The 11,729-nt window shown below is 48.3% G+C and overlaps 1 protein-coding gene across 1 annotated transcript in view; it reads left to right on the top strand.

Annotated features, from left to right (window-relative positions):
• CFLAR (CASP8 and FADD like apoptosis regulator) overlaps positions 1–11,729 on the top strand; it is a 40,713-nt gene that overhangs the window by 25,880 nt on the left and 3,104 nt on the right. Inside the window, exon 8 of the mRNA XM_021718922.1 lies at positions 10,417–10,927. Coding sequence (XP_021574597.1) covers positions 10,417–10,927 — 511 coding nt within the window. The remainder of the gene's footprint in view (positions 1–10,416; positions 10,928–11,729) is intronic.

Genomic DNA, 11,729 nt, shown 5'->3' on the forward strand with positions numbered 1-11,729 from the left:
ACTCACCTCAGCCTCCCAAAGGTGTGGGATTACAGGCTGAGCCACCGAGCCCGGCCAAAAATGTTTCTTTTGTAGAGACGAGGTCTCACTTTGTGCCTAGCCTGGTCTAAAATGATCCTCCTGTCTTGGTCTCCCAAATCCTTGAAATTGCAGGTGTGAGTCACCAGCTGACAGCAGACATTGTTTTATGTACATTTATAAGCTTTGCTTCCCCAAAAAGATGGTAAATTCTTTGAAGAACAAGAACTACACTGTTTTCTTGATTTGAATTTCCTTGTCCACAGGTTTCTGTAAGGCAATAAGGGGAACTTCCAGGGCCAAGTCAATGTGAGAAGTACTGCCGGTTTGTTTCCCTCTTGGAGATTTGCAATGCATATTTACCTATTAAAGGCTTGAGGAGTCTTCCTGTAGAGAAACCTAGTTCAGCCTGTCTGCCTGGCATTTCCCATCACATGTGACCATAGAACTCCCCTTTCTACTAAGCACCTAGAATGTTCAGTCGTTTTTATTTTTTCATGCCTAGGCCAGCAGAATGTGCATGTCATGTTCTGCTCATGTGCTCTGTAGTAACTGGCAGTGGACTCACTAAGGGGACTCAAAAAGTGATAGTAGATTAGCCGCAGTGGCTCACGCCTGTATTCCTAGCACTTTGGGAGGCTGAGGTGGGAGTGTTACTTGAGGCTAAAAGTTCTCGACCATCCTGGATAACACAGACCTCGTTTCCACCAAAAAAAAAAAAAAAAAAAAAAAAATCAAATAATTAGCTGGGCATGGTGGTGCCTGCTTGTAGTCCCAGCTACCTAGGAGGCTGAGGTGGCAGGATTGCCTGAGCCCAGGAAGTCGAGGTGGCAGGAGCTGTGATTGTGCCACTGCACTCCAGCCTGGGTGACAGAGTGAGACCCCAACTCAAAAAACAAAAGAGAAAAAGAAATGACTGTAAATGGACCAGTAAGCTTCCCCTCTGGTTTATTCCATACATTTACTTAAGAGGGCCCTTTTCATAGATAGTGTCAAGGTTAATGTGCTGTCATTTAGATCAAAGCAAATTCTAAGTCCATGAGCTCATGACATTTTACTGTGTTTAGTTTTTGGGGGTTTATCTCTGTAGTCTCTAAACCTGTGGCAGTGCTAACTCTGGCCTTCCATTAACAGCCCTGTCCTGACCACAAGGCCTAAAGAAAGCCCCTCCCCCATAATTCCAAGATGCTCTGAAGAATATTGAAATATTGAAATGTACAGAGACGGGTGGGTTGGGCGTGGGGTTTCCTGGGTGGGTGGAAGGAGAAGTGGGACTTCTGCAGTTTGTCGAAGTTTTATTTTCCAAACTCAGCCCCAAAGTTTTTCTTCCCCTATTTATGTACAAGTGTTACTCAAGAAAACCTTGAGTAACTCTCCTCTGGAGAGTAACAAACAACTCCTCACAAGCATATGGGTTTTAGTCAGTCAGAGTTTTACTGTTTGGTGCCAAGTGAAGAGGATGCCGGGAGGGTTTTCCAAAGCTGTGTCTCTCCAAGGGAAAGTATCAGGAGGATTTTATGGGGAATGGAGAGGGGGAGCAGGCAGGTCATTGCACATAGAAGAGGGTCCCAGGGTATACAGTGCATCATCATGCCAGCACATGGGTCACATGTGATGGTCATGAAGCTGTAAACGCCTCTAGGATGGTCATGAGGAAAGTTCTCTTGGGCCATCTGTGCATGGCTGGGGGCTGTCAGGAGCTGGTTTTAACCAGCTGGGTGACCCCGGTCCACACAGACTGAAGGGCAGGAGGCTATAAAACAGGCTGATGTCACAAGTTGGTTCAGTTCCCTGGTCACCCTCCCTGTCTGCTTACACAAGACAAGGCAGTTACTGTGATGCATACATAGGATATGGAGTCTGTCTGCTCCAAGCCTATTTTAGTTTAGACTATAGAGGCCTCCCTCTGGGATCTAAGAGGTAGATTCCATGAGAGTGATACACTGCATTTTTGGTGATTTGTAGTTTAAAATGGCTGTCTTTTTTCTTTTTCTTTTGAATGGTGGTCTCACTCTGTCACCCAGGCTGGAGTGCAGCGGCCAAATCACTGCTCACCTTGAACTCTGGGCTCAAGTGCTCCTCCTGCCTCAGCTGCCCAAGTAGCTGGGACTACAGTCATGCTCCACCACACCTGGCTAATTTTTAAAAACTTTTTTGTATACACTCGCTATGTTGCCCAGGCTGGTCTTAAGCTCCTGGGCTCAAGCAATCCTTCCACCTCGGCCTCCCAAAGTGCTGGGATTACAAACGTGAGCCACCTGCCAGCCTCTTTGTTTCTTATATTTAAATAAATAGTTTGCAAAGCATCTTTACAGAAATCTCATTGGATTCTCACAGTCACTTTTTGAACACGGTTTAGGTATTAGTATTAATCCCATTTTTATAGATGAACAACTGAGGCAGTAACTTACTCAAAGATGCACGGTCGCCACCTTTTTGATCCTGACTGCCAGACTGGACTGATGCATATTCCCGCTGGCCCAAGGACGAAAGGTGCAGAGGATGGCATTCCTCCCCAGCCCACCTCACCATGGAATAGAGGAACAATGTGGCATTGATGGGAAATGTCAGCTGGGGTGCCTTCAGGCTGTCAGTTGAGTGACTGTGCAGCTGCAGGGCTATTTAAGGGAGGCTCTGTCTTGGTCTGAGGCCCATCCAGATGTGCAATTCTTCTTGGCCTTATTCTCGCATTTGGGATCTGCAGGGGTTTGGGCTCCATCTTCAGCTTTAGCTGTTTTTCTCCGTCCTATCAGACAAGGATTTCCTGCCCGGCCCTCAGACTCCCATCCCCTTGGAGGCGCCTCTGCAGGTGTTGCTCAGTCCTTTTCCAAGACAAGGAAGGAGGCGGAGGAGCCAGGACTTAACTCAGACCTCGTGACTCCAAGGCTGGTTCCTCTTTCGGCCTCACCACACTTGGCCTGCCTCTGCCACTGCCCCGTGTGCCGGGGCTGCTCCCACCGGAACCTCCAGGGGGGCGGATGGAGGAGGGAAGAGCTGGAGGGCACCCGCAGCGTTTGCTCTGCCCAAGCTCTGCCTGTCACCGGGGAAGGGAGGACGAGGTAAAGCTTGCTTTCAAGGACTTTGATCGGGAAGGACGTTTATCAGGGAAGAGAGGTGTTAAGGGAAGTGACTCGGCCGGAGAGAGCAAGTAATCAAACGAGCTTTGAGTCTGTAGTTTCCCTGTTTGCGTCTGCCCCCTGGAGGAGAGAATGCGCCATGACTCGAGACTGTGAGTCCTAAAAGGAAGTGTCTGGAATTGAATAGTAGTGCTGCGAATTCAGAATCTGTAATACTCAGTGATCTATCACAGGAACAAAGAACTGAGTCCCACATGTTCTCACTCATAAGTGGACCCTGAACATTTACCATAATACTATAAGAAAGGGATTGGCAGGAGCGGGATACTGCCAGGAAGGGAGGCAGGAACACAACATCAATAAGGGTACCTGATCTCAAACCAGGCAAAGTGGGGACCAAAGGGAGGCCCAGACTTTACCTGTACAATGTCCACTTGTATACCTACTCTTGAATTGTACCCCATATCTTTAAAATACATTTAAAAATAAATAAGCCAGTCGTGGTGGCACATGCCGGTAGTTCCAGCTACTTGGAAGGCTGAAGTGGAAGGATCTCCTGAACCCAGAAGGTCGAAGCTGCGGTGGCCGTGAGCATGCCACTGCCCTCCAGCCTGGGCGACAGAGTGAGACTCTGATTCAAGAATAGTAGTGGTGGAACCCAGTGCAGGTTCTCTTGTTATTCAGCCTGAACATGGTGCTGGGTGTTGAAGCCTTGCCTGCACCTTCAGACGAGATGGCCAGGGGGACAGTATGGCCTTTTCCACCACATGGAGATCTTTCTCTTTTTTTCCTTATTAAGTGGATACACATTTTTTTTAAAGTTTTTTTTTTTTTTAATTGGAGTGTCACTCTGTTGCCCAGGCTGGAGTACAGTGGCACGGTCACAGCTCACCACAGCCTCAGGAGCCTCCTTGGCTCAGGAGATCCTTCTACCTCAGCCTCCCGAATAGCTGGGACAATAGGTGTGTGCTACCATGCCCAGCTAATTTTTAAATTTTTTTTGTAGATGAGGTCTTGCTGTGTTGCCCAGCCTTGTCTTGAACCCTTGGGCTCAAGCAGTCCTCCTGCTTCTGCCTCCCAAAGTGCTGGAATTACAGGTATGAGCCACTGCACCCGGCCTGCATTTAAAATTTAATGATATTGCTGGATGTGGTGGTCCATGCCTGTGGTTCCAGCTACTTGGAAGGCTGAGGCGGAAGGATTGCTTGAGCCCAGCAAATCGAGGCTACGGTAGCCGTGATTGTGCCACTGCACTCCAGCCTGGGCAACAGAGTGAGACTCCAACTCAAAAAAAAAAGAAAAAAAAGTAGACAGCTTAACTGCAGTCTTAAGTAATGGTGATTAATCATTACCTTTTACTGATAGAAGAAGTCAAAGGACTTAACCTGGTGAATGATTTATCTAACAATTATAATTATCTCACTCCAAAATTTAGCTGCTTAAAGAAACAATACTAATTTAATTCTATCTCTCATAGTTTCTGTGAGTCAGGAATTGAGGTGCAGTTTGGCTGGGGCTGCCTGAAGGTTTGGTTGGGGCTGGAGGGGCCACTTCTGAGGTGGTCATTCACATGGCTGGGAAGTTGGTGGCGGCTGCTGGGGGGAAGCCTCAGTTCTTCCTGTGGGCCTCTCCAAGGGACTGCTTGGGCACGCTTGGGACGTGGTAGCTGGCTTCCCCAGAGAGAGCCATTCCAAAGAGGGAAAGAGCCAGGTGGAAGCTGTATTGCTTTCATGATCTAGCTTTGGTAGTCACATATAGCCACTTCTGTCACGTTCCTTCCATTAGAAACAAGTTACCGGCCAGGCTCGGCGGCTCAGCCTGTAATCCCAGCACTTTGGGAGGCTGAGGCGAGTGAATTGCCTGAGCCCGCGGCTTCGAGACCTGCCTGGGCAAATTGGCGAGACCTCATCTCTATAGTAAATAAAAAATTAGCCGGGTGTGGTAGTGCGCGCCTGTAGTTCCAGCTACTTGGAAGGCTGAGGCGGAAGGATCGCCGTAGCCCAGCAAGTTGAGGCTCCGGTGACTGGGAGCGTGCCACTGCACTCCCGTCTGGGTGACAGAGTAAGACTCCAAATCAACAAAAAAAACAAAAACAGAAACAAGTTACCAAGTCTGGTCCACATTCAAGGGGAAGAGAAGTATTTTGTAAGAGAGGAATGTCAAAGAATTTGTAGTCATATTTTTTTATTTTTATTTTTTTTGAGTTGGAGTCTCACTCTGTCACCCAGACTGGAATGCAGTGGCCGCTCCCGGCCACCGCAGCCTCGACCTGCTTGCTCCAGCGATCCTTCTGCCTCAGCTTTCCAAGTAGCTGGAACTACAGGCGCGCGCTGCCATGCCTGGCTAATTTTTGATTTTTATTGTAGAGATGAGGTCTTGCCAAGTTGCCCAAGCAAGTCTCGAACCTGCAGGCTCAGGCAATCCACTCACCTTAGCCTCCCAAAGCACGGAATTACAGGCTGAGCCACCGAGCCCAGCTGTAGAGATATATATATATATTTTGTTGTTGTTGTTGTTTGTTTGTTTTAGAGTTGGAGTCTCACTCTGTCGCCCAGACTGGAGTGCAGTGGCCGCTCCAGCCTTGACCTGCTGGGCTCCGGCGATCCTTCCGCCTCAGTAGCTGGAACTACAGGCGCGCGCTACCACGCCTGGCTAATTTTTTTGATTTATTGTAGAGATGAGGTCTCGCCAAGTTGCCCAGACGAGTCTTGGCCCCGCAGGCTCAGGCACTCCATTCACCTCAGCCTTCCAAAGGCGCGGGATTATAGGCTGAGCCACCGAGCCCGGCTGATATATTTTAAAACTACCTTGTCTGGTGACTTTTTTTTTTTAGTTGGAGTCTCACTCTGTTGCCCAGGTTGGAGTGCAGTAGCATGCTCACAGCCACTGTAGCCTCAGCCTGTTGGGTTCAGGTGATCTGCTTTAGCCTTCCAAGTAGCTGGAACTACAGGCATGTGCCACCACAACCGGCTAATATTTTGATTTAGTGTAGAGATGAGGTCTCGCCAAGTTGCCCAGGCTGATCTCAAACCTGCGGACTCAGGGAATCCTCTCACCTAGGCCTCCCAAAGTGCTGGGAGTATAGGTGTGAGCCACCATGCCCAGCCTGGTAACTTTTTTTTTTGAGTTGGAGTCTCATTCTGTCGCCCAGGCTAGAGTGAAGTGGCACACTCACAGCCACCCCAGCGTCGACCTCCTAGGCTCTGGTGATCCTTCCACTTCAGCCTTCCAAGTAGCCGGATCTACAGGTGCGCGCTACCACACCCGGCTAATTATTTTAATTTACTGTAGAGACGAGGTCTCACCAAGTTGCCAGAGCTGGCCTCGAACCCACAGGCTTAGGCAGTCAACTGGCCTTGGCCTCCCAAAGTGCTGGGATCACAGACTGAACCACCAAGCCCGGCCCTGGTGACTTTTAAAAATCATATATATTTGTATATATATTTATACATTTATTTTTGTGAGTTGGCATAATCACGATGATCATGGCTCACTGAAGCCTCAATCTCCTGGACTCAGGTAATCCTTCTGCCTCAGCCTCCCGAGTAGCTGGAACTATACGTGCACACCACCATGCCCAGCTAATTTTTTTATTTTTTTGTAGAGATGGGGTCTTGCTATGTTGCCTGGGCTGGTCTCAAACTCCTGGACTCAAACAATTCTCCCACCTTAGCCTCCCAAAGTGCTGGGATTACAGGAGTGAGCCACCACACCCATCAAAAAACATATCTTAAAACCACCATCTTTGGTAGAATGTGAGGCCAATCCAGGTCCCCGAGCCAGAACATTCTACCAGACACTGTGTGAATAGGTACAGATACTGCTCATAGGCTGAGTGACTAAGCCAACACTCACTTGTCCAGTGACCAGTCATTCTAGCTTTTTGTTTACCCAAGGCTTTGTTTCTTCTTCTACCTTTTATGTTTTTCCTATGTCCTGCTTAGCATACAGCCGAGAAATTGAAATTGCTCACTTTCACTTTTATAGTTCCTTAGTCACTGGTAAGGAAGGTTGAAACTGGCAAGAAGGGAGCAAGGAAGTTGAAACTGTTGACTGAAGCTGTGGATCTTTGAATTACTTACAACTGTCAATACTTCATATTGTTCCCACTGAGTGTAGATAATTGAGAACTTGTAGTAAACAGTTATGTGGTGCCTCCAGGTACTTTTCTCCCATCAATCCCTTTCTGTGTTTCCTTTTTTTTTTTTCCTTGAGTTGGAGTCTCACTCTGTCACCTGGGCTGGAGTGCAGTGTCACGCTCAAGATCACTGCAGTCTCGACCTGCTCCTTCTGCCTCAGCTTTCCAAGTAGCTGGAACTACAGGCATGCGCCACGACGCCCAGCTAATTTTTTTGATTTATTGTAGAGACAAGGTCTTGCCATGTTGCCCAGGCTGACGTGAGCCGCTGTATCCAGCTTTTCTGTGATTCTTACGCTGTCATGAGATGGGGCTCCTTTATTCTTTGGTGAAAGTTATATTTGCTATAACTATTATTGCATTATTTGGTTTGGGGTGAATGCAGTGTAGACTTCTGGAAGGCCAAGCTCCAGGTCAGGAAGAGAGGTTGGCAGCCAGTCATGAGATCTGGAAACAAATCCAGAGAATTGGACAAATGGTTGGAGTGGCAGACTGAATTGGGAGGTGCTTGTTTAGTCTCTGGATGTGGGACAGAACAGTTTCTCTGCCTAGAAAATGAATGAAGAGCTAGAAGCATCCCCCAGATAAGAAACAGGAATATAAAGGGTGTGGACTTTTTGAATGGGGAAGAAAAAGAAGTCTCCCTTTGCTATTAGAAACATATAAATTGATTGGGCTTGGTGGCTCATGCCCATAATACCAGCACTTTGAGAGGTCAAGGCGGGAAGATTGCTTGAGCCCAGGAGTTTGAGACCAGCCTGGGCAGCATAGTGAGACCTCGTCTCTACAAAAAAAATTTTAAAGAACTAGCTGGGCATGGTGACTCATGCCTGTAGTCCCAGCTACTTGGGAGGCTGAGGTGGAAGGGTCACCTGAGGCTGTGGTAAGCTGTGATTGTGTCATTACACTGCAGCCTGGGCAATAGAGTAAGATCCCACTTAAAACAAAAAAGAGCTAATGGGATCTGTGTTTTAAAAAAAAGGATATAAATTGATTCAGGAGGCTGTGCTTTTTCCTCCAGTGAAGGCATACTGAGCATATGAGAAAGGTATAGACTAGGACCATAGAAACTTCTAGAAGAAGGACAAAAAAGATTGGAAACAAGGGAATAGAAACCAATATTTATTGAGCACAAAGAGCTGTATGTGCATTATTTAGTCCTCACAGCAGCCTTTTTTTTTTTTTTCAGTTGGAGTCTCACTCTGTTGCCCCAGACTGGAGTGCAGTAGCGTGCCCCGGCCACCACAGCTTCAACCTGCTGGGCTCCAGTGATCCTTCCGCCTCAGCTTTCCAAGTAGCTGGAACTGCAGGTGCACGCTACCACACCAGGCTAGTTTTTGATTTATTATAGAGACGAGGTCTCACCAAGTTGCCTGGTCAGGTCTCGAACCCACGGGCTCAGGCAATCCACTCGCTTCAGCCCCCCAAAGTGCTGGGATTACAGGCTAAGCCACTGAGCCCAGCCTCACAGCAGCCTTGTAAGGTGGATGTCATCACTTCCATTTAAAGTCATGGAAGGCCGGACTCGGTGGCTCAGCCTGCAATCCCAGCACTTTGGGAAGGCCAAGGTGAGAGGATTGCCTGAGCCCATGGGTTCAAGACCAGCCCGGGCGACTCAGAAAGACCTCATCTCTACAATAAATCAAAAATTAACTGGGCATGGTAGCACACACCTGTAGTTCTGGCTACTTGGAACACTGAGGCGGAAGGATCCCCTGAGCCCAGCAGGCCAAAGCTGGGGTGGCTGTCACTCCAGCCTGGGTGACAGAATGAGACTCCAACTCAAAAAATAAATAAAGTCAGGGAACCTGTATGTCAGGGTCGTGCAGCGGGAGGTGTAGTGAGGTTGGCACTGGGCACAGGCTTATCTACTGTGAAGTCTACTCTTTCCACTACTGCCTTTCAATCCCCTGCAAAGTCATTCTGGGGCTTGTGGAAGCTAGGAGAAGGATCTTTGAGGGTGCTATAAGAAATGTTGGCTGAGGACTCACACTACCCAGAGTCACACTGGAAAGCAGGTCACAAGGATACTGGGGAGTCTGGAAGTGGTCACAACCAGGGACTTCAGTGTCAGACCATAGCAGGTGGAGGTGAGGGACTCCTGACCTGTCACCACTTCTGCAGCCATTGGATCTAGGCTTGGCTTTGCACTCTGCAAATGCCTCCCTTCCCATGGACTTGTGTGTCCCATTATTTTATTTTATTTTATTTATTTATTTTTTGAATTGGAGTCTCACTCTGTCACCCAGACTGGAGTGCAGTGGCCACTCCCGGCCACCGCAGCCTCGACCTGCTGGGCTCCGGCGATCCTTCCACCTCAGCTTTCTGCAGTAGCTGGAACTACAGGCGCGCGCTACCATGCCCGGCTAATTTTTTTATTTATTGTAGAGATGAGGTCTCGCAAAGTTGCCCGGGCGGGTCTCGAACCCACGGGCTCAGGCAATCCACTCACCTCAGCCTCCCAAAGCATGGGATTACAGGCTGAGCCACCAAACCCAGCTCCATTATTTTAGAAAAGAGACTTTTGGCTGGGCACGGTGGCTCACGTCTGTAATCCTAGCAGTTTGGGAGGCTGAGGTGGGAGGATTGCTTGAGCCCGGAAGTTTGAGACCAGCCTGGGCAACATAGAGAGACCTCATCTCTACAAAGAATAAAATAAAATAAAAACTAGCCAGGCATGGTGGCGCATGTTGTAGTCACATATACTCGGGAATTTGAGGCAGAAGGATCTGCCTGAACCCAGGAGGTGGAGTCTATGGTAAGCCATGATGGTGTCACTGCACTCCAGCCTGAGTGATAGAGTGAGACCCTGACTCAAAAAAAGGAAAAAAGAAAGAAAGAGCCTTTGAAAAATCCCCACATTGTTTTGGTTGAAGAGAAGAGGTTTTGGTTTGATTGGGCTAAAATGAGCTTAGTCTATGCCTGTGGCCAGGTGTGGCAGTGGCATCAGACAGGGACAGTGGCGTAGAAGGGGACAGACCATCATTGGGGACATGGGACATGAAGGGCACATCTTTTCTGTTTCAAGTGGATCCCATCCCTCCTGACTTCAGGTCCCTCAAACTGTTACACAAAAACAAAAACAGATACATTGTGGAGACCAGCCCAGTCTGGGACCCTACTAATTCCTGCCAAGCTTTTCTCACTCTGATGTTGTTTTCCATGTGTGTTTGTTTCCTCCAGAGACCCTTCGAGAGACCTTCACTTCCCTGGGCTATGACGTCCAGAGTTTCTTTTATCTCAATGTGGATGATATGACCCAGATTCTCCACCGGGTTGCCCGCATGCCCCAGCACCGAGACTACGACAGCTTTTTGTGTGTCCTGGTGAGCCGAGGAGACACCCAGAGTCTGTTTGGTGTGAGCCAGACTCACTTGAGGCTCCCCCTGTACCAGATCAGGAGGATGTTCATGGGAGACGTGTGCCCTTCTCTAGTGGGGAAGCCAAAGCTCTTCTTCATTCAGAACTACGTGGGGTCAGAGGACCGACGGGAGGACAGCAACTTCCTGGAGGTGGATGGGCCAGCGGTAAACAGCCTGGAGCCCAGGGCACTGCAGCCCGGTCCCTGCACAGTGCACCCAGAAGCCGACTTCCTCTGGAGCATGTGCACGGCAGACGTAGCCCTGCTGGAGAGAAGCTCCGGGTCTCCCTCCCCATACCTGCAGTGGCTGTCCCAGAAGCTGAGGCAAGAAAGGTGAGCATCCCGGAGGTGCTAGTCCCAGAACACCTGCTCGTTTTCCCGCACCAAGACAGGGATTACCTCTGTGTTGTGTTTGACACCCTTTGTCTTCAAGGAGGAAAAAGGGATTTTTCTTTCCCTGTTGGAGTTGTCTTAGAAATACAGTGGAGGCTGGGCGTGGTGGCTCAAGCCTGTAATCCCAGCACTTTGGGAGGCTGAGGCGAGAGGATTACCTGAGTCCAGGGGTTCAAGACCAGCCTGGGCAACTTGGTGAGCCCTCATCTCTCAGATAAATTAAAAAAATAGCCAGGCACGGTGGCACATGCCTGTGGTTCCAGCTACTTGGAAGGCTGAGGTGGAAGGATCACCTGAGCCCAGTAGGTCGAGGCTGCAGTGGCGTGAGCATGGTGCTGCACTCCAGCCTAAGCAACAGAATGAGACTCCAACTATAAAAAAGAAAAAGCAAAAGAAATATAGTGGAGACCCGGCATGATTTATGAGCACTCTGTTAGCTTAAAGTTTGAATATGTGTGTGTGTGTACATATATATATATAATTATTTCTATTTAATAACTATATCATATATAAATATATAATATAATAATATATATATAAATTACATTTTTTTTGGTAGAGATGATTTCTTGCTATATCATCCAGGCTGGTCTTTAATCCCTGGTGTCAAGCAATCCTCCCACCTTGGCCTCCCAAAGTACCAGGATTACAGGTGTGAGCCACTGTGCCCAGCCTATTTTTATTTTTCTTATTACAAAAGCAATACATACTCTCTTTTTTTTTTTTTTTTTTTGAGTCAGAG

Source organism: Carlito syrichta, unplaced genomic scaffold, assembly GCF_000164805.1.
Source record: "Carlito syrichta isolate Samal-C Ts95f unplaced genomic scaffold, Tarsius_syrichta-2.0.1 Scaffold314013, whole genome shotgun sequence".
In the NCBI taxonomy this organism is placed as follows: Eukaryota; Metazoa; Chordata; class Mammalia; order Primates; family Tarsiidae; genus Carlito; species Carlito syrichta.